Source organism: Hermetia illucens, chromosome 4 (genome assembly GCF_905115235.1).
Source record: "Hermetia illucens chromosome 4, iHerIll2.2.curated.20191125, whole genome shotgun sequence".
Classification (NCBI taxonomy): Eukaryota; Metazoa; Arthropoda; class Insecta; order Diptera; family Stratiomyidae; genus Hermetia; species Hermetia illucens.
Genome location: NC_051852.1, coordinates 37657282 through 37677603, shown reverse-complemented (window position 1 = coordinate 37677603; position 20322 = coordinate 37657282). Strand labels below are relative to the sequence as shown.

At 43.6% G+C, this 20322-nt stretch overlaps 1 protein-coding gene and 1 non-coding gene across 6 annotated transcripts in view; both read right to left on the bottom strand.

Annotated features, from left to right (window-relative positions):
* The window catches only part of LOC119655183 (cytospin-A-like), a 498871-nt gene that overhangs the window by 224163 nt on the left and 254386 nt on the right, over positions 1-20322 (bottom strand). For all 5 annotated transcript variants that reach the window (XM_038060941.1, XM_038060940.1, XM_038060942.1 and 2 more), the window contains one exon: positions 7595-7650. In XM_038060941.1, the coding sequence (XP_037916869.1) occupies positions 7595-7650 (56 nt within the window). The remainder of the gene's footprint in view (positions 1-7594; positions 7651-20322) is intronic.
* On the bottom strand, positions 7361-7432 carry Trnac-gca. Its single transcript has one exon. It is a non-coding gene; the product is annotated as a tRNA-Cys (tRNA).

The following is a 20322-nucleotide window of genomic DNA, read 5'->3' as shown; positions in this document are numbered from 1 at the left end:
CCCCACAGGTTGATGTCGGCCTCTCCGCAGAGTTCTTCAAAGAAATGCCGTTCACTTTTACGGATCGCCTTCTGCAGCTATCTTCGACTAGTTTTTTACCTAGCATTTCTCTGTGTAATTTCCTGCTCATTGGTGCGTTGGTAATTTCTTCTCGCTTGCAAGCATATGGCACGCAGTCGTCTGATTTCGTCATTCCACCACGGTTTCGGTAATTTGGGTCATCTGTGAGCGTTATTTCTGCGTCTTGACATAGAGGCATCACAGACTGCGACCATGTTTCTGACAATTTGACAATTTGCTCAGATTTTTCACTTGCTGTACTTGTACTACCCTTAAATACCTCAGTGAACATTTCCGCGTCAAACATCCTTGAACTCCACTGCTTCGTCCAGCATGACTTTATGTGTTTCGAATACTCTATTCTGCTGTTCTCCATTACCCAGCAGTATAGCTTGATGGTCGCTATGCGTGTAGTGTTCACTAAGACTCCAGGTAATGTCCCTCATCAACGCACTGCTTACGAAGTTGATATTTACCACCGAACCTATCCTTCTTTTCCGGAAGGTATAGGTACTTCCAATATTAGCAAGAACAAGGACAGGCGAAGAAAAAGCTTCCAGCAGTATAAGCAGCCTGTTGTTAGAAACCTTGCTTCTCCACTCGGTAGACCATGAGTTGAAGTCTCCCGCGAAGACAATAGGGGATCGTACACTTCCGTCTAACGCCAGTTCATGTAACATTCGCTCATTATCCTCGCTTGTTGCACTTGACGGAGCGCAGCAACTGTAGAAATGAATACCGTTAATTTTAGCTCTTACGAACCAATTACCAGACGTTGGGATTATTTCTTCGAACGGGTATCGTCCTGTCGACCAAATTGCGCTCTTTCCACTTTGTCGGTATCCCATACCGCGTTATCTTTTCCTCTGTATGGTTCGCTAATAATCGCAACGTCCACATCGAGCTCCTGGACTGGCTGGCTTAAAATATCATGTGCGGCCTCACAATGGTTGAGATTTATCTGAATAAATCTCATTTACTCTCTGCTTTCAGTTCACTCCTAGACAACGGGGATTTCCTGCTTCCTGCGTCGTGACCCTCATCATCAAAGCCTGCATCTTTACACAACATGCGTTCAGGGTCTTTCCCACAATTTCGTGGCAGGTGTTCTTTTTCGCCACACCGCCTTCACTGACCAGACCTATCGTCTTGCTTGTGCAAGATCTGGCTATGCGACCGTACTCCAGGCATTTAAAACACATAGCGGGCTTTGCCAATTTCTAGCAACTTGTTTGCCCAAACAGCTGACAAGCTGATGATTCCCGTTTGCTTTCCGCAAGATTTTCTTTTGCGTCAACATTCCCGTCTGAAATTTGAAATTGCCGCACCAATTCTCTCCAAATGTCCTCTTTCGCCGTAATCTCGTCAAGATTCCTGCACTCCACAGTTATCTGTAGGTTAACTGCCTCACCGTAACTTCCTCACCTAAGGATCTACCAACCAAGTTCTGGTAATTGAGCGTCCTTTCATCCTACGTTTTCCGAAGCTCCAGAAGTAGTAGTAGCTTAGCGTCGGATCTGCCTTGACCTTCCGCAGAATTTCAGCGTAAGAGAGATCACCTCTGCTTTCAATAACACTTGCATCAGGACGGGCTTCCTTCTTTTGATCTGCTTCCTTGGCTTCACAGTTGTCCAAACATTTGCTCCCATTTCATTCATGATTTGAGGTCCAAACGTTGCACTCCCTCCGTTATTGGTTCTCCACATAGTAGCAGAGGGAGAATGTTGGTGTGAATCAATCTCAAATTGATGCGGTATTGAGTAACCGCGATTCCCGGTTTCGGACGAAACAACGAAACCAGATCTAGCCCTGTTGATGTGTCGGCATCAATCTTTCGGAAGAATGCGATGACCTAGCAGACTGAAAATATTAGTTCTGTTAATTTTTCTGCTTAGTTTGACTACACTATTCTTTCAGTCCGGAACCACTCAATGAGAAGGATTTGCACTAAAAAATCTCGTGAATTAACATAATACCTCCATGCGGTGCGTAAAGTTTCGGTAGCTTGTTGTTAATTCGATACTCAAAGTGCATGTTATCCAGTGCTGTCTTAACTACTTCCTTTGCAATAACGGAGAGCGCGCAAATCACCTTCTGCTTTCGAGGCTTTTTGAATAAATTTCAGATATTGCAAAGAAAAATTCTGGAGACGACCTTGAAACCCTGCGGCCTTACCTCGCTCAAGTGCATCGATCGTCCAGATAATTTCACTTCTGTTTGCAAATGCAATCTGTATCCGCATGTTACAGTGATTAGCAATTTCATCCACGAATGATGAAGCCCCTAGGATTGCTATGCATTTGAAAAATCGTAAAGAAGCGCTCCTACTCCATGCTCATGGCCGAATTTTGATTTCGCTAGAGAAAAGACCACTTTTAACGACGGCATAATGGTTATCAATATTATTTCGGGTACTATTCAAGATATCTGTTGTCCAGTTAGATAGGTATTTTACTCACTGGCGACCGACAGCTGGAAGCGACCCGTGTTGAAGGCGAATGACCAACAAGTGATAATCTGTCAGCGCCTCTCTTGTTGTTCACATGCAGAAAACAATTCTAATTCTACTGCTGATCGTAAGCTGGGCAACTCAATTGATCCAACTGACTTTGCAGCAGACTCTATGCACCTATAATATACTATCAATGACGAAGTGGTAGATTTTGCAGAGAGAGATCGAATGCGACAATTATCACGTTTAAAGTACTTCCTTGCGGGAGCAGATCTGATGAGAGAAAGGCTATAATATACACTTACAACACGGGGTGTTACATCCCTGAGGTGCCTGAGCACCTGCGTCCTAGGTAGTAGCCTTCAAAAAGCGAACCACGAATGGGCGGTACACGTCGGGACACGCTGGGAGTCCCCGGAGCCGTCGACAGTAATCCGTCGACGTCGATAAGGTGATGTGAACCTAGCTCTGCCAAGGTGGTAGTTATGACGTGTATCAGGGGCTAGTAGACCGCGTGACGTGAACTGGTGCTAGTAGACCGCGCTGCACCGAGCGAGTTCCGTGAGTTCCGGAATCAACTAGGCGTAGGTCAGGCCTCAGCGAACTGGGGTAGGGGTTGTGTCTCCGAGGGTACGCCCGGTCCTGACTATTGTGGACTGCTCCCTTGCACATGATGGGCCGGTAAAATTTCCATGTGGAATAAGTCTAATTACATATAAAAAATTCCACGAAATAACAGGAAAGGAGAAAGAACTGACTGCCTTTGGACGCAGCACAAAAATGCTTCGTTCACCGCAGCGACCAGCGAAAAAGGCAGGGAGGGCTGAAATATCCGATGTGACACCGGCACGCCCAAACAAAGAGGAAGCCTTACCAAGCAACGCAGGCTCGGATATGGCAACTTCAATACCCCGTAGCGTCCCTTTTCCGGAAAAAAGACCAGTCAGAATCGCTAGTCCTAAGAAAGTGGATTCGGATACGAACCGAGTAAAAATACAGTTGACCGTCCTAGCTAGAACCGACGATGAAAAACTCATTGTGCGGCAGTGGTGAAGCGTATGTGATCGGTAACGTTCCTCCAGAGGAACGTCAGCAAAGGGCGAAAAACGGGCTGGCATAACTGGAGGCACTATTGGACCGCATCTCCTACAGGCGAACGCAGAAAGCAGCGGAAGACACTTGGAAAGCAGAAACAGTCGCACTTCCCGCTGAAAACACTGCTAGTGCCAAACGGATCGCAGATAGCCTACTGCAAAGTGAACTGGGAGAAAAGCGGAAAGCGTGAAGGAGACTTTATCTGAGTAGTTTTTAAGGCTCAAAAAGAGAAAGCAAAGAAGGATAAAAGGAAACAACTGGCTACGCCGCCAAAGGCTCGTTTGTCCAAACACAAGGAGGCTACAAACCAAAAGCCAGTAACAGAAAATACGAGGAAACGAAGGACTAGATCGTCGACTCTGCTCATTAAGCCGACAGAAGGCAAGACATTTGCAGAAGTCCTTAGTGAAAGTCACTACAGGATAAAGCCCGAAGATAAAGGAGCAGAAGTGTCTTTCATATGGAAAACCAAGGTTGGCGGAATCCTCGGCGAACTAGGCCGAAGACGACTAGCAAAAATACGTCCTGCGAAGCGGTCAAGGGATTATTGGAAGAGAAGGCTCTCGTTACTAGTCTAGAGTCTATGTGTCCGCTAGAAATCCGAGATTCTGACTGTCTCACAGAAAAGGGCGAAGTGGATGGGGCCATAAAGCCTGAATGTCCAGAGGTAACCAATGCCCGGATAGGTATTACCTCTGTAAATGCTTGAGACCAAAAATTCGCTGTGGTCTAAGTCCCCCAGCAATATGCAAAGAAATTCCTTAGCAGCGGTAAAATCAAAATTGTACAGGTTGTATGTAGAGTACAAATGCTACAGCTGTCTGGACTATGGACATAACATACTTCAGCAACTTATAGAAGGCAGCATCAGGTAGGTCACCAAGCAAAGACTTGCAATGAAACCGAAAGTTGTGTTTCCTGCAGGGATCGTGGCGCGTCTAATGAGAGCGTCCCAGACCCCTCGGGTTCGTAGTGGTGCCCAATCTTTAGGGCGGAACTAAAAAGGGCTAGGGTGCAAATAGCATGATCCGCATTCTACAAATCAACATACACCGGAGTGCAACCGCTCACCGGCTGATAGCACCGTTCGCTGCAGAGGTAAAGGTTGATCTAATATTAATCAGCGGACAATACCGGAACAGGTACCCGGAAAGAAATGGGTTTATTTGGATTGTGTCTGTAGGGATAACATTTTTTAGCGTTTACCTGATGCCGAAAGAGATGTCGAATTTTCGGCGCAGACTTGATGCTCTGTAGGACGCTGTTTCGGGCACGGAGGGGTGAATCCTGGTAGGCGCTGATTTAATGCTAGCGCCCTTGAATGGAGCATGCCTCAGCCAGACTCCAGAGGGAAACGGATCCTAGAAATGGTGGCGAGAACTGGGCCTATAGTTTCTAAAACCGGATCCACACCAACGTTTCGGTGCCCAGGCTACGAAGGAAGCATCTCTGACATTATTTTTGCTGCGGTATTGGGGTAGAAGCATTGCAGCTGACACTGTCGTAAATTCGGTGATGAACCTAATAACAACAGCATACGAGGCTTCCGTGCCCCGAAACGACCCCAGCCGTGACATGCATTCTAAATACTGGTGGATGGCAGAAATTGCCGACCTTCGAAGGAAGTGTCATAAGCTCTGACGTTTGGCACAATGTTAACATGCCAGCAAGAAGGTATCCGACATAAAGGCAGAGTATAGATCAGCAAGGTAGCTAGACTCGCACTGATCAGCAAAGGAAAAGGAGTATGCTTGACACGGCCGGGAAAGTTCTCGAAAAGCCCATCAGGAGTAGGCTTGCTGAAGCGATTCGCGCTGCTGGGGACTTATCCCCAAGGCAGTTTGGGCTCAAAACAGGCAGATCCACGATCAATGCTGTTATAGAGGTCGTGGGTGCGGTCCATCGAGCCAAGGCACAAAGCCGCCGATCTCGACGGATAGTGCTCCCCATAACGCTTGATGTCATTCCACATGCCAAGCTATATCTTGCGGATATTGAGGGATTGCTCTATGACACGTTAAAGGGCCAGAGTAGAATAGAGATCATATTGGGAGTAGCCCAGAGATCCATCTTAATTCCAGACCTCTGGAAGGTTTCCTACGATAATCTGCTGAGACTCGACATGCCAGAAGAGTCGCACCGCGTCGGTTATCCAGGCGACTTTGCGATAATTGTTGCCGAAGGCAATGTTGAACAAGCGCAAAATAGACTTGACGTATTGATGAGACGGGTAAGCGGATGGATGACTACTCCTGGTTTCAGTCTTGCGCTGGAAAAAACCGAACTATTCATCTTGACCAGGAAGAGAATCCCGACCCTACAGAGGCTATAGAGTCAAAACCAGCGGTTTAATATCTTGGTTGAGCGCTTAACTCGAAGATGAGCTTCTTCGAGTAAACCAAAGCAACAGCGAACAAAGCGGCAGCTGGAGTCCAAGCCTTGAGTCAGCTAATGGCGGATGCTGGGGCCCTATATCTACTAGAAGAAGTCTTCTTATGGGAGCAATGCAGTCCATTCTTTATGGCTTTATGGCGCGAAAGTATGGTCTGATGTCCTTGACAACAAGGTGCATAATAAGCGCCTTGCTCAAGTGCAGAGACGGGGAGCTTTGAGAGTGGCGTCTGCTTATCGCACTATCTCAGAATCGGCCGTCGTGATGATCGCGAGAGTGATATCTAGACATTTCGGGCAAAACACATTGTAAAATCCAATCATTTATATGAAGACTTTTGGGTTGGGGTAACCGTTTCTAAGAAAAGTGCATCTGACAGACAGACGGACAGACAGTCAACCAATTTTAATAAGGTTTTGTTTTACACAAAAAGAAGCAAGCGATTCGACCTAGAGCCTACTTCGTTGGCATGAAAATCAAATGGGAAAAGCCTGATGATTCGGTAAAGCATGTTTCCAATCGATTTCATTTCCAATTATAATATGATCATTTCGATTTATTGACTCGGGAGACAAAATGGATAATTGAATCACGAACAATCTAACTTTGTTCTGAAGCACCCATTCATAGTAAGGCTCATTTGTACAGAAGTACACCTGACATATTGGCTGAGAATAGCTTCAAATTGTTTGGGGAAACTCAGTGAATGCCCTGAAAGGATTGTTACAATCCCTGAAAAGGACTTGCAGATTTTTTACAAAGAACTACCATCCAAACTACACTATCTTCCATTTGTTTTTGTGGAAAACGAGATACCCCATTTAGTTGACAATACGAAATAATAATCAACTGGATAAACCTCCCAATGAGTGGCAAATGGTGTCAGTTTCAGGATGCTGACTTCACTATTGCCTCACGCGCCCCAGAAAGAAAGAAATTTTAAATCCCACTTTCCCGCTAGACAACAATCTAAAAGAAAGGGACCAGCTATTCGACTTCAATTTAGTTTCAACCTTTTCAGGTACCATCGAAGTTAGCGCTCATATTTATTTCTTTGCAGAATTGTTGAATTGTGAAAAACAAATTGCATTTTGAAGAATTTTTTAGACGTTTTCCCTCCAATGATACTTCGAGCCCTCCTTTTTCTTTACGATTTGTATATTCTATTTCTGTGAATCATATTTATCAGATATTTATAATAAAACCATGCATGCTACTGAGTTTGATTGTACCACAGTAAAATATCAAAATATCAGATAACAAAATGTAAGATAGTACTATCTCCCGGAGATGCAGGATCGACATCTTTTAACAAAATTAATCAAATATCTAAAATTAACAAAAAATGGGACTTGATAGTCAGGGGACACCCGGGTTTGAACCGGGGACCTCTCGATCTGCAGTCGAATGCTCTACCACTGAGCTATATCCCCACGTGGAAGTTGCCTTCGTAGAACTTCTCAAGAACCTGCACCACCCACATGTATCTCAAGCGTATGTATCTTTTCTAAGTTATTCAACCGAATTAGTACAGATACGGTTTGAGTATGCGCTAAGAGTTGATAAGCTTTCGTTTTATCATAGTACAAACTTACCTCTTCGTATTTGCTTTGCCTGGAACTGAAACATTTCGACCAGTCGCTTGCGTTCGCTAGAAATAAAAAGAAAGAAATATTAGTGAGTGCTCAGCAGCCGTTGGGTATAAACATTTAAAAAGCTCTGGAAAGTAAGATTTGAAGTTACATGAATTGGAATACAGATGGTGCTACGAAAGCTGAGAAATAAGAAATATATTTACATCTTGCGACAATAAAATGCTTATCGAATAAATGTGAATAAGTATGGCAAGATATGTATCTAAATATGAATCACAGAGCGAATCGAAGAAACTGTTTCCCTTTTGATGGAGTTCGTTTCAACTTAATCTTCTGAAAACCTATAGCCACGAAGGTTACAGATTCCGCCTACTATTTTACAATTATTTAAAGGTTTTTGCTTCCATTATCCGCTATTGATTAAGATAAATCCCCACTAGCAATGCAGCATTTTGGTTACAATAGCATTATTTTCTACACGTTTTCTGGCGCATGAGAAGAAAAGATAAATCACTAGGACCAGTTCGAATTATAATTTAGTTTTTGTATAAAGAGAGGAACATTATTCATCATACCTGACACGGGAAATCAATCAAGTTAGAGGAACACTAAGTTCGCTTTTCGATTTTTTTTTGAAACTGCTATATGTGGGTAAAAGAAAAGTCACAGATTAAGAAGAAGCGACAATTCCACTGCGCGCTATACCAAATAGAGTACGACACCATATCGATCAAATACTTAGACGTTTTGATTAGAAAGCTACGTTATTCAGTGGAATCTACTTTCCCAGAAAGGCGACGAAACGATCCTAGAAACATGAGATGCAAAACAGTAGAAAAGGAGTATAGGCATATCAGGAAGTCCTGGTCCTTTCGCTAAGACACCGGTCCATAGGCCAAGACAGGCAGCGCGTAGATATGCTTGACGTATTGTGAATAAACTGTGGAGCAGTCAATAGTAGCCATACAATTCTCAATTATGAATTACGAAAGAATAACGATCAATATTGCTTCCTCCCTCCCTGCGTTTAGTTGAATTTCTGGGGCTGAGGAAATAATGAATGCCACCACTCGTATTATTGTTATTTCATGTAATGTGAGACGCCCAGGCTTCGTAACTCATGAGAACCAAGCACAAAATATTGTTTTGCCCTGTGTGGATGCGAAAAAAATCCACGGGAAAGATCAATTCATTGATGTTGGGGGACTGTCGACATTCAACTACCAACCCTCAAATATAATTTGCGTTGCCTTCTGTGATTTCTTTTTCTATGGTGCAAGAGTCTGACGTCAGTCCTTGGTTCCACTCTTTTCGGTCGACCAACTGCGTTTCCAATTTGAAGAAACGAATGCTCCATTTGTTTCAAGGCTTTCCAGATAATTCTCTGCCTTCTATCATGCCTTGAGCTGACATCTGGAAAAGACTTTACACTGCTTACCTACTTGAACTTCCATCTTAGGCAGTGCAGCTCGAAATCATTGATCCAGTGATCAGATAAATATTCAAGTTCGAAATCGCTGTTACCAGCAAGTTGGAACTCGACTCTCAACTGTTCTAATGAAAAGACTGAGAGCCCCAGCAATGACACGATTGCCTAAAGCCGCACGAAAAGTTTCATTGCAGGATTACCCTAATAAATTTCTTATACACACCTGAGGTTAACTAAATAAATTGATAGATCTCCTTTGATGAAATTGTCTCATTATTTAGGCTTAATTCCGTTAGGTAGTGAAATAGTTTAGATCAGGTTTTTTTCCTTTTTTCTCGGTCACAGGACATATCCGAATGGAGTCGAAAGGATCTCAGATTAAAGTTTAGCGTATGTAGCCATCATGGTTCCAGTCTTACTTTGGATGCTTCCCTATCAACAGGAATATTTAGAGTTTTCATCAACCTGGATTATGACTATACACGGATATCCTTATTTCGAGCATGTAATGTGTTCATTACTCCAAGGCGGCGTTCATAGTCTTTGGTAGCTAGCCAGCACTCGGAACAAAAAAAGGGGATAAGACGAATGACAATGCGGCAGATTTTGTATTTGAGGCGTTCGTTAATACTTCGATCGCAAAGGACGCCAGCTATGAAGCGCAATTTCATCCAGGCTGCGCAGATACGTCACACAATTTCCTGGTGTAGTTTACCATTGTCTGAGAGTACTGATCCACTGATTAACTCGTTCGCTCAGGAGATCACTGCCGCTGATAGTGAGCTTCAGAGGTATAATAGACACCTTTGTTGAGTGTCATTGAATTACTACCTACGCCTTTTTAATAGCCCGATGATTTGGTGGCAATGGGATTTGTATCGTGATTTGACGTCGGATACCAGTCGACTCTCGAGTCTAATAATTTCGAGTGCGCGCAATGCTGACCACATTGCCTCCTACAGTGTACTACTGTAGTGTACCGTTACGGTTTTGAATGAAGTGCTCTAACACACTTCAAGGCCATGATCCAATATATATTGTTGCACCAACGATTATTATTATTATAGGGGAGATGCGGCTCAAACCCCTTTAAGTTCGATGCACTTTTCTAGCTTTCGTAGGGTTTCTTCCACCGGAATATTAGGAAATAGTGCCTTTACATCGTATGAGACGTTTGCAGTGTATGTGGTGAAGAGATTGAAGCAATGACAACAAAATCTTCGTCCAATACGATGTAAAGACACTATTTCCTAGCATCCCGATGAGAGAAGCCCTACGAAAGCTAGAAGAATGGATCGAACAGTAAGATAGTACTCCGGACGGTAAAAGAAAGGCCAAACTATATACCAAACTAGCGGCGATATGTCTCTCAGAAAATTATTTTAATTTTAGAGATAAATTTTATAAGACGACCAAACGTATAGCGATGGGTAACCCATTATCCCCAATATTAAATGAAATTGTCATGGCAGGCCTAGAAAAGAAAATGGAACGACGGATAACCAAATCTAGTGTTTAGTTACGCTATGTTGATGACGTTCTGGCCATTGTAAGCAAGATATACTTGACCAAAGCAACAGGTGGCAGCCTAACATAAAATTCACGATTGAAGAGGAATCGAACGGTGGTTTTCCCTTCCTCGACATCAAAATATAAAAGAGAAATAACGGCTTCGATTTTGAAATACATAGGAGGCCATCGAGTACACAACGTACCATCGTCTAACCTCTCATCCCAGCATAAAGTGGCCGCCTCCGAGGCTTTTGTCTATACCTCTTACTAAAGAAAGGTTTGAAAAACAAAAGTCATACCATATATTGTGGATATAGCCACAAAAAATGGGTTTCGGCCAACTCTAATCCAAAGCTTAATTAGGAAGATAAGGTACGAAGGAACGAAATTGCCTAACAACTTTGTTTGAACAAGAGGAGGGGAAGATGGACACACAACAAGCCAGCATAACATACTCAACGGAAATGTTGCCAGCTTTGCGACGAATTTTGGCCAAAGAAGGCATCGAAGCAGTAGGATCAAGCAGGATTCACACGCTCAAAACGTAATTATGCAATGAAAAAGACCCGAAGAAGGAAGAGGAAAACAGCGGCATTTACAGGATGCCTTGCGAAGATTGCCCTTGCACATACGTAGGGCAAACCATAGGGCTAGTGAACACTCGGGACCACACAACATGACCACGGTGCTGAAAGAGGTCAAGCGCAACAAATTGGACCCTTACGAGAGTTTTGTCATTGGAAAAGAGTCTTAGAAGCGCCGGTCGAATACACGCAAGGGGAATGAAAACGGTGGATGGACCAAGGTAGGTAATAAAAAGGCGAAGAAGAAAGCAAAAGTACGAATGTGTGGGCGAAAATAAACGGGGTATATGCGCGCAGCTGTTACGCCCCACCACGTCTGACACTGTTCGAATTCGAGGAAATACTTGACAGTCTTGTTCTCAACCCAAAGGGTCTTAATCTAAGAGTGATTGCTGGTGACTTCAATGCTTGGGCCCGTGAGTGGGGTAGCAGAGAGACAAATGCAAGAGGCCGCAGTCTACTAGACGTTTTTGCACAGTTGGATATAATTGTGGCCAACGAGGGTTATGTAAACACTTTTCAGAAAGAGGGTCTGCCTTAATCGTAAATCTAACTTTTGTCGGCCCTGCACTGGCACGTGGAATGTCCTGGTTGACTACACCCATAGCGATCACCTGGCAATCTTCTTTGGGTGGAGTCATCGAACAGAAGACCATCATGCCCGAAACCGAAAAAGATGGGGAAAGATGGGGAAAATACTAGAGCGAGTAATCTATAATAGATTACTCCCGGTTGTTGAGAGCCAGGGAGGCCTCTCACAACGACAGTATGGGTTCCCTAAAGCCAGAACAATCATTGATGCCATCAAAATTGTTACTGCCTTGGCCGAAGATGCAATCCACGGAAAGGGCAGTACTAGCAAAGATTGCGGGGTGGTGACCTTGGATGTGAGAAATGTATTCAATTCGGCCAATTGGAACCTGACAGGGGAATCTCTGGCGAAGATTGGTATTCTCGCTTATCTTGCAGCTATTGTCAACAGCTATTTACAAGAACTGGAGCTTTGGTATGACGCTGATAACGGACTCTAGGAGTCCGTTGTCTCTGCGGGTACCCCACAGTGTTCCGTACTGGGTCCACTGCTGTGAAACGTCATGTACAACGATGTGCTAAATCTCCCTCTTCCGGAGAAAGCCAGGGTGGTGGGATATGCCGACGATATAGCGCTGGTTGTGGTCCCAAAGCATCTCGAAGATGCTGAGTTATACTCATGCGAAGCGATCGGTGCTGTTAAAGGTTGGCTAGAGAGTTCTGGTTTGACACTTGTGGAGGAAAAAACGGAAGCGGTCTTCATCACCAATACCGTAAAAGAAATTATGCCCGTATTCAAATTGGGAATCATATCATCACTTCTAAGCCTACCATTAAATACTTGAGAGTGATGATAGACGGGAAGCCCAGCTATAAGCAGCACGTACAGTATGTTTATTACAAAGTATCCACCGCAAATGTTGCCCTTGTAAGGATGATGCCGAGCGTGAGAGGGCCACGGCATGCTTCCAGGTTGCTTATATCTAGGGTAGTGAGTTCGATCCTGCTCTATGCAGCTCCAGTTTGAGGAAAGGCATTGCAGGTCACATTTAACGCTAACGAACTGAGTGCAGTCTACAGAAGAACAGCCCTAAGGGTGTGGTCGGCATTCAGGACTGTCTCAAATAATGCAGCATTTGTCAACTCTGCAATGATGCCTATTGACATCTTGGCAGATGAGATGACGAATATATACAATGCGAAGTCTATCTCTCCTTTATCGCAGACGAAGAACGCCGAAAGGGAGAGATCTCTAAATAGATGGCAAAAGCGCTGGGAACGCTCGGGAAAGAGTCGGTGGACATACAGGCTCATTCCTGCCATCAAGGAGTGGTTGGAGAGACGGCACGGTGAGATTACTTATAATTTTTGCCCAGTTTCTAACGGGGCATGGAGGATATCGCCAGTATCTGTTCAGGTTTAAACTAGATACCTCAACTGCAATAGAGTCCCAGAGGACCCAGAGCACATATTATTCAACTGCCCGAGATTTGTGGAAGAAAGAAAGAATCTAGAAGAGATTCTAGGAGAGGTGCTCGCACCAGAAAAACTGGTGCGAAGAATGCTAGTATATCAGGAAGACTGGGTTGCAATCAATTCCATGGTCAAACTGTGAAAGGCAGAGGAGACTAGAAAAGCGCGGTTACGTACGCCGCGTAGAGACGAAAGGTGATCAAGCTAGAGTGAGCTGACTCCGCCTTGTGATGTAATACCTTATGGTGGTTCCACAAGGTGGTTTTAGTGGTTAAGAATGCCACACGCTTAAAAAGCCACTACACGGGTATATTCAGAAAATGTTTTCCCTGGCTTCTGTTAAAGCTTGGGAGTAGCTTTATACACATAGTTACCACAATAAGTATGCGTCTTGAATGACGCTGGGCAGTAGACTATATAGAACTAATAAACCAGAGGTTTTCCTGACTACTGGTGCTGCCAAAGCTTACGTAAAGGGAGTTAGAGAACAAGCAGGCTGCTAATTTCTCTAACGACTTGGGACCATTGTACTGTATGCAGATGTCAAATCCGCTGTATCTTCTTCGAAGTTGTCAATGTAATGTAGAATCTTAGAAATAAATTTCCAGAATTATAAAGCAGGCATTGCCCTTATCCGTCGATCGACCATTCAGTCATTTATATTTACTGACACCAAGCACTTGGTATACTGCAGTTGCACGATGGTATACGTACTTTACGTTGAGTAAAACAACAACAGTAGGGGCACCCCCCAAAAATCTACCATCAACAATGCAAAAAATCGAAAACCTGATCATAGCTGACTGATTGATGATTGATTGATAATGAGACTTATAATGAGATATTTGGTTGAGGTCATAGGTATTTCATGTGACAGCATTTAAAGGATTGATACCAACGGACTTCACACGGATCCTTTTTCATATTTGCCATTTACAACTTTAACCAATGAGTAGAAGAAAAGGCAATTTGGCATTTTAAGGGTAACTTTTGAGATGATCCTGGCTAATCATTGGAAATGTCAATCATGTTTTGGTTCATAGCCGCAGATGAGACTGAGATTCATTAATCTGATCCAGAGACCAAAAAAATTATCACCGACATTGAGATTAAAAGGATTCAAGCTCGATGGAGAGGTTATGACTTTACTTTTTTGGACTGACCAGAGGATCATCATATTCAATTACGTAAGCAAGGAAGCCTCTATAAACCACTGCTACTGCACATAGGAGATAAGAACATTGTATTGAGCCATCAAGAAGAAAAGATAGGAAAAGCAGGGAACTAGCATGCGCTTTTGCCAGAACAATGCCGCCGAATAGAAAGCCCGACTTACGATAGTACCATTCGCCTATCGGGTTTTGAAGTGCTTGAGCATCCACCTAATTTTCCAAATCTGGCCCATAGTACGAGCCAGCCGTTTCTTAGCCTTCAAAAAAAGAAGAAACTCTTTGAGAGAAACGAACAGCCAATTCTTAAAATTTCACTCAAAACCTTCCAATAATATTGAAGGGAACAGGTTTGATGCATTAACATGTTTTTCCTATTAACTTATCACGATTCAGATTTATAATGTAAACAAGGGGAGCATAGATGATTATCGCTGTTTTATGTGTTTCCGTGATATGTTTCTGGATTGACGACACAGCGATGAATTTCAAAGTAGCTGCTTGGTATTCATTAACTTAGAAAAAAACCCATTAAATTCACAGACCGCTAGGAGGTTTTCTTAACATGAAAGCTTCAATCAAAGCACCAAATCAGCACCGTTATACCTTTCTGAAAACCAAAACTCTTCGAATGTTTTCACTATCATAAAACACCTGAACAACCAAACACTCGTACAAGAAAACAAGCAAATCTTAAAGATGCGAAAAAAAACATCATCATCTCCCCAAGAAGACAATGTCAAAACGGATTAGAGGCTAATTATGCGAAATGTCTGAAAATCGCTTAATCACTATCAGTCTTGCTGGTGAATATGATGAGTGTCTTCTTCCTCAAGCAATATTTTGAGCAGGGGCTGCCAAAGAAGTAAAAGCCACTCATTTACTTACCACCTGGAAGCAACAACTTACTCTCATCTCAATGTAAACATTTTGTGCAATTTCTTCTTTTTGTATCTTGTTCACCGACCGCTACTTGATTACTGTTTATAAGAAACGTTAGTAGTAGATGGACCGAAGATAGTGGAATTTAACCCTTCAAGTTAAGGTGAAGAGAAATTCAGGAATAGGTCTTGGATCATTAATCTTTTGGCTAGAATTTTTACGAAAAAAAAACCTCAAAACGATTCAAACTAGGACTTGAAAAGATATTCATTAATTTTGGTAAAGAAAAATATATCGTTGTATTCGAAGAGTGTAAAAATTGAGCAAATTAACAAGGAAGGACTAGTTAAGAGAAATTACGCTATAACAAGGACCCCAACCCGCCACTAGCAGCTAATAGGTTGATGCTGATGAAAGTGCTCACAAGATACCGGAAAATATCTTGACGACCTTTTTGAAGGATGTTTCGTAGATACAGAGCGTCCAGCAAATAATGATGATGGGGGCAGTTTCAATTTTATAACAGTTATGAAACGAGTGACCAGTGGACTAAATTCCCTCAGTCTCGGGTTAAACCAATCACCTACTCCTCGACTGCATTTTATTTGGCCACGGTTGCAATTTAAGCACTTACTCAAGTGATTTAATGCGCCTTTCCCAAGCACTTTAGTTGCCTCTCAAGTTCAAGCATGACGGGCTCAAGCACGCTCAATTACATTTCGCCCAGGTGTTTGGAGAGGTGGCGGCCGGCGGCTACCTTTGGGGCCACCTTTTTGGCTTATTACCACGATAAACGTGCCTCTTCGTGCTGCCGCCGTAGCTGCCGGTCACTTTCCTTTTCTGCTTGTTAAGATTGTTTTTTTCTCACCAACATGACCAACTTACCACTCGTACATGACCATTGATCATCTCAAACAATTTTCCGCGATCTTTTTTTCGCGCTCACAAGAAAGAGATTCCATTTGTTGGGTTGCTCAAGAAGATGAGGAACAGGTAGTTGGTGGCAACCGTGGCGCTCTGGTAAGCAGAAATTATTGGTTAGTATCGTTGCGGTCGTTGCATTTTTGGGGCAATAGAATTCTGACATAATTTCCTTCGGTAGTAAGTAATTTAGTTTTTGTTTGCCTGTAATGTATGTAATCATCGGATGAGGAGATTCACCTGGCCAGAAAAATAACGCGTTACTTTAGAGAAGTTGAGAAGAAACAGAAGGTTACACACTTTAAATACGCACAACCCAATTGCACTTAATTTGAGGTGGCAACCGACGAAGCAATAGCTATCCATTCCTACCTTGGAAATTGGCACCTATTCAACATTTCTCCCTCGATTTTTGTGTCCCGGAAAACATGCAAATCACCACTAACATATAAACGAGTTCTATTTAATGCAAGAACTCAATATGTCATCACCGCCGTCGTAAAATAGCTCGCCGTTCATTGACCGGCCAACCGTAGGAAGAAAGTATTATGCATGGCAGAGTGTGAATTTCACATGCACCTATTCCGAGCACGTACTTTCCAATGTGAGCTGAACTTCCTGATAATTACGGTTCGCCCCAAAATAGCTGCCACCGTGTTGTCTCATTGATGGCTACCGCATAGGTAATCCGAAATATCACAGTGCGAACCGTTGACCACAAACAATGGATTTATGCGTGTAACGACTCTTGTGAACATTGTCGTTTGCAGTACGGCGAGGAAGATTGCTATTCATAGTGGAACCTTGCACAACAGTGTCAAGACGGTGCTTTTTTTCTTTGTCGTTAAAAAAAATTTAAGGAGAAGTAGGTAAAATTCGAAACTATGTTCATGTCATGAACTCTCTCTCTCAGTCCAAGAAAACCAGAGAAAACCAGAAAAAGGCGAAGTTTCAAACAGTTAGCCCACAATACATCTATTGGACTTATCTCTTGAGATACTCAAAGGGTATCCTATATGAGCTACCTAGAGGTTCTTCGGAATCTAAGGAACCCTTCTAAATGCGGAAAGCGTGCGAACTCCTTGTTGAAAAGGAGACTTCCTAATTATTCTCGTCTTAATTTTGAAGATGGTCGACAGTCAAATACAAAATATAGGACCTCTCATCGTCTTCTTTAGATAACCTGCGGATAGCCTAGCCCACATCACCCCGGTGGTTGAAATGTAGTATGTATCCCAACATGGTGGGCCGTGTGGCACGGTACACTGTGATGAAACTCTCCGAAATGCACAGCTCTGCTACCAAACCTTATTTAGTTTAGTTTAGTAAGAGAGCCGCAGTTCCAACCACTCAGGCCATTTGTTAGGCCCAATGTACTATCCCCGGGCACGCGCGGAGACTTACCACGAACTCCGTCGAGCGGAGAAGCGACTTCACAGACGGAAAAAGCAACCCTGGGAGAACCAACAAGTCTGTGAACTCGAAAAGTGCAAGGAGCAACCGCATCAAACGCGGAAGTCTTACCAACAAGTCAGCAAGATAAAGCCTTATGCACCTCGATCCTTATCCTGCCGAGACAAAGAGGGAAATCCGATTTCCGACAGAATAGGCATATTGGAGCTATGGGTTGAGTACTTTGATGAACTACTGAACAATCAGAACATCGGCGAGTTGGAGGTCCTGCCAACTGAAAACGACGGACAAATACTGCCACTACCAAGTTTAGGAGAAAGAGTCCGTGCAATTCATCGCCTTGAAAATCATAAGTCGCCAGGAGCAGATGGAATTATACCAAGTGATTCATCAGCTTGTATCTAAGGTGTGGGACAGCGAATCAATGCCTGGCGACTGGCAAAGAGGCATTATCTGTCCCACACATAAAAAGGGAGATTTTACACAATGCAGCAATTATAAAGGTATCACACCATCTAAAAGATATTCTCCGCTATCTTGCTAGGTCGGATAGCCCCATGCGCTCACAACATCATTGGCCCATACCAAAGAGGCTTCACTCCGGGCAAATCAGTAACAGATCAGAATTTCTCTCTACGGCAAGCGATGGAAAAACTGCTAGAATATGGACATCGGTTGCCCCATCTTTTCATCGACTTTAAAGCCGCCTATGATAGCATAGCCAGGGTAAAACTGTACACGGCAATGGGAGAATTCGGTATCCTAACGAAATTGATAAGACTGACTAGACTAACCTTCACAAATGCGCGAGGCCAGATAAAAGCAGCAGGATCACTCTCAAGACCATTCGACATCAACAACGGTCTAAGACAAGGGGATGCCCTAGCATGGGTCCTATTTAACTTGGCCCTCGAGAAAGTGATCCGTGACGCTGAGGTAAATGCGAGGGGTACGATCCCCTCTAGGTCCACCCAACTACTGGCCTATACTGACGATATCGACATCATGGGAAGAACGACCCGACACGTACAAACTGCCTTCATCCAGATCAAAGAAGCGGCGCGAAATCTTGGGCTGCACATAAATGAAGGCAAGACAAAATATATGGTGGTAAACCGCACTGGTCAAACGGGAAGAATAAAAATAGGAGACGGTTGATAATTACTCCTATCTAGGGTGGAAAATCACAAATAGTAACAGCTACTATGATGAAATCCGTGCACGGTTGTTGGCAGCCAACAGAGCGTATTTCAGCTTACAAAAACTATTCCGCTCGAAACGTCTCACCATAGGGTCAAAGCTCATGTATTCCGATTGCAATTTTTCTTGCTAAGACTTGGGTTCTTAGCAAGAAAAATTGCCAACTCTTGGCCGCGATCAAGAAAAGAATCCTCCGAAGAATTTTTGGCCCCCTACATGAGGATGGACGATTTCGGAGCCTACATAAGGACGAAATCTATGTGCGATACCATGACCGTCAGGTTGTGGATATGTTTGTGGCCGTATTTATGATAACGTTCTTCAGGTGATTGTGAAAACCATTTGTTGATGCTTCATCTCCATGATCTCTGCTAACTGCGGTTATTGCGGCATCCATTTTTCTCTTATAGCTGTCGCGGAGGGCTGTGTTGTGAATAGCTTCAGCATTCAGTCTCATCTGATTGTCGGAGGGGATTGTAGGTGGTGTCGTAATTCGAGCTCGGAGCACTATGCCAACGAGATAGTGATCCAAGTCCATATTGGTCCTCCTATATGTTCTGATCTTCATCAAGGCTGAGAGGTGGCAGCGTTCAACCAGCACGTGGTCAATTTGATTGATAGTGGTCCCGTCAGGAGAGGCCCACGTATTATTATTCTGTTAAGGGAAAGTCGCACCGCGTCCTTGAAGAACTATTGTGCCCCTTTTACTGGTTACAGTGTACCTGTTGATCATAGTATCTCAAGCAGGCCTGTAACTGTTAGGAACTTTAGTATGTTCCCCACTTCCAGATATTTAAGCTTTGCATCTGGTATTAAGTGTTCTCCCAGATGTATCGACCTACTTTGCACAAGTGCGGGACACTGTCCCAGGACGTGCATGGAGGTTTCGTCCTCTTCCTCACAAAACCTGCAGGCAGTGTCCGTAGATATCCCTACCTTCCCTAGGTGGTAGTTCAGCCGACAATGAGCAGTGAGAATTCCCACTATGATTCGGAGGTTCTTTTTGGTGAGGTTTAAGCAATCCTTAGTACGCATGGGTTCGTATCCCCCAATAAGCACTCTGGACTGCTCCATCCCTGGTAGAGGCCCACGTATGTTTGTGGATCGCTTTCCACGCAAACCAGGTTCTTCCAACAACCATTTCGTGCGATACTGCTAACTGAATAATCCGCAGCCCGTTATCATTGGTATCCCTATGTAAGGTATGCTAGCCAACGTATAGCCTGAATACAGGCTCCGTCCCTATTGACTGTTAAAATCCCCAAGTATGATTATGATATCATATCTGTGACAGACTTCGGGGGTTCGTTCTACTGCCTCGAACCTGCCTACAAGGTATCCTTCTCCGACTCTGCAGTCTCCTCTGTAGAAGCGTAAACGTTAATGAGGCTTATATTTCTAAATTTTCCTCGCAAGCGCAGAGTGCATATCCGTTCGCTTATATTTTCAAAGCCGATAACAGCAGGTTTCATTTTTTGGCTGACTAAGAAACCTACTCCGAGCACATGGTTTACTGGATGGTCGCTGTAATATATGGTGTAGCAGCTCTTCTCTAGGAAACCGGACTCTGTCCATCGTATCTCTTGCAACGCTGTTACATCAGCCTTATATTGA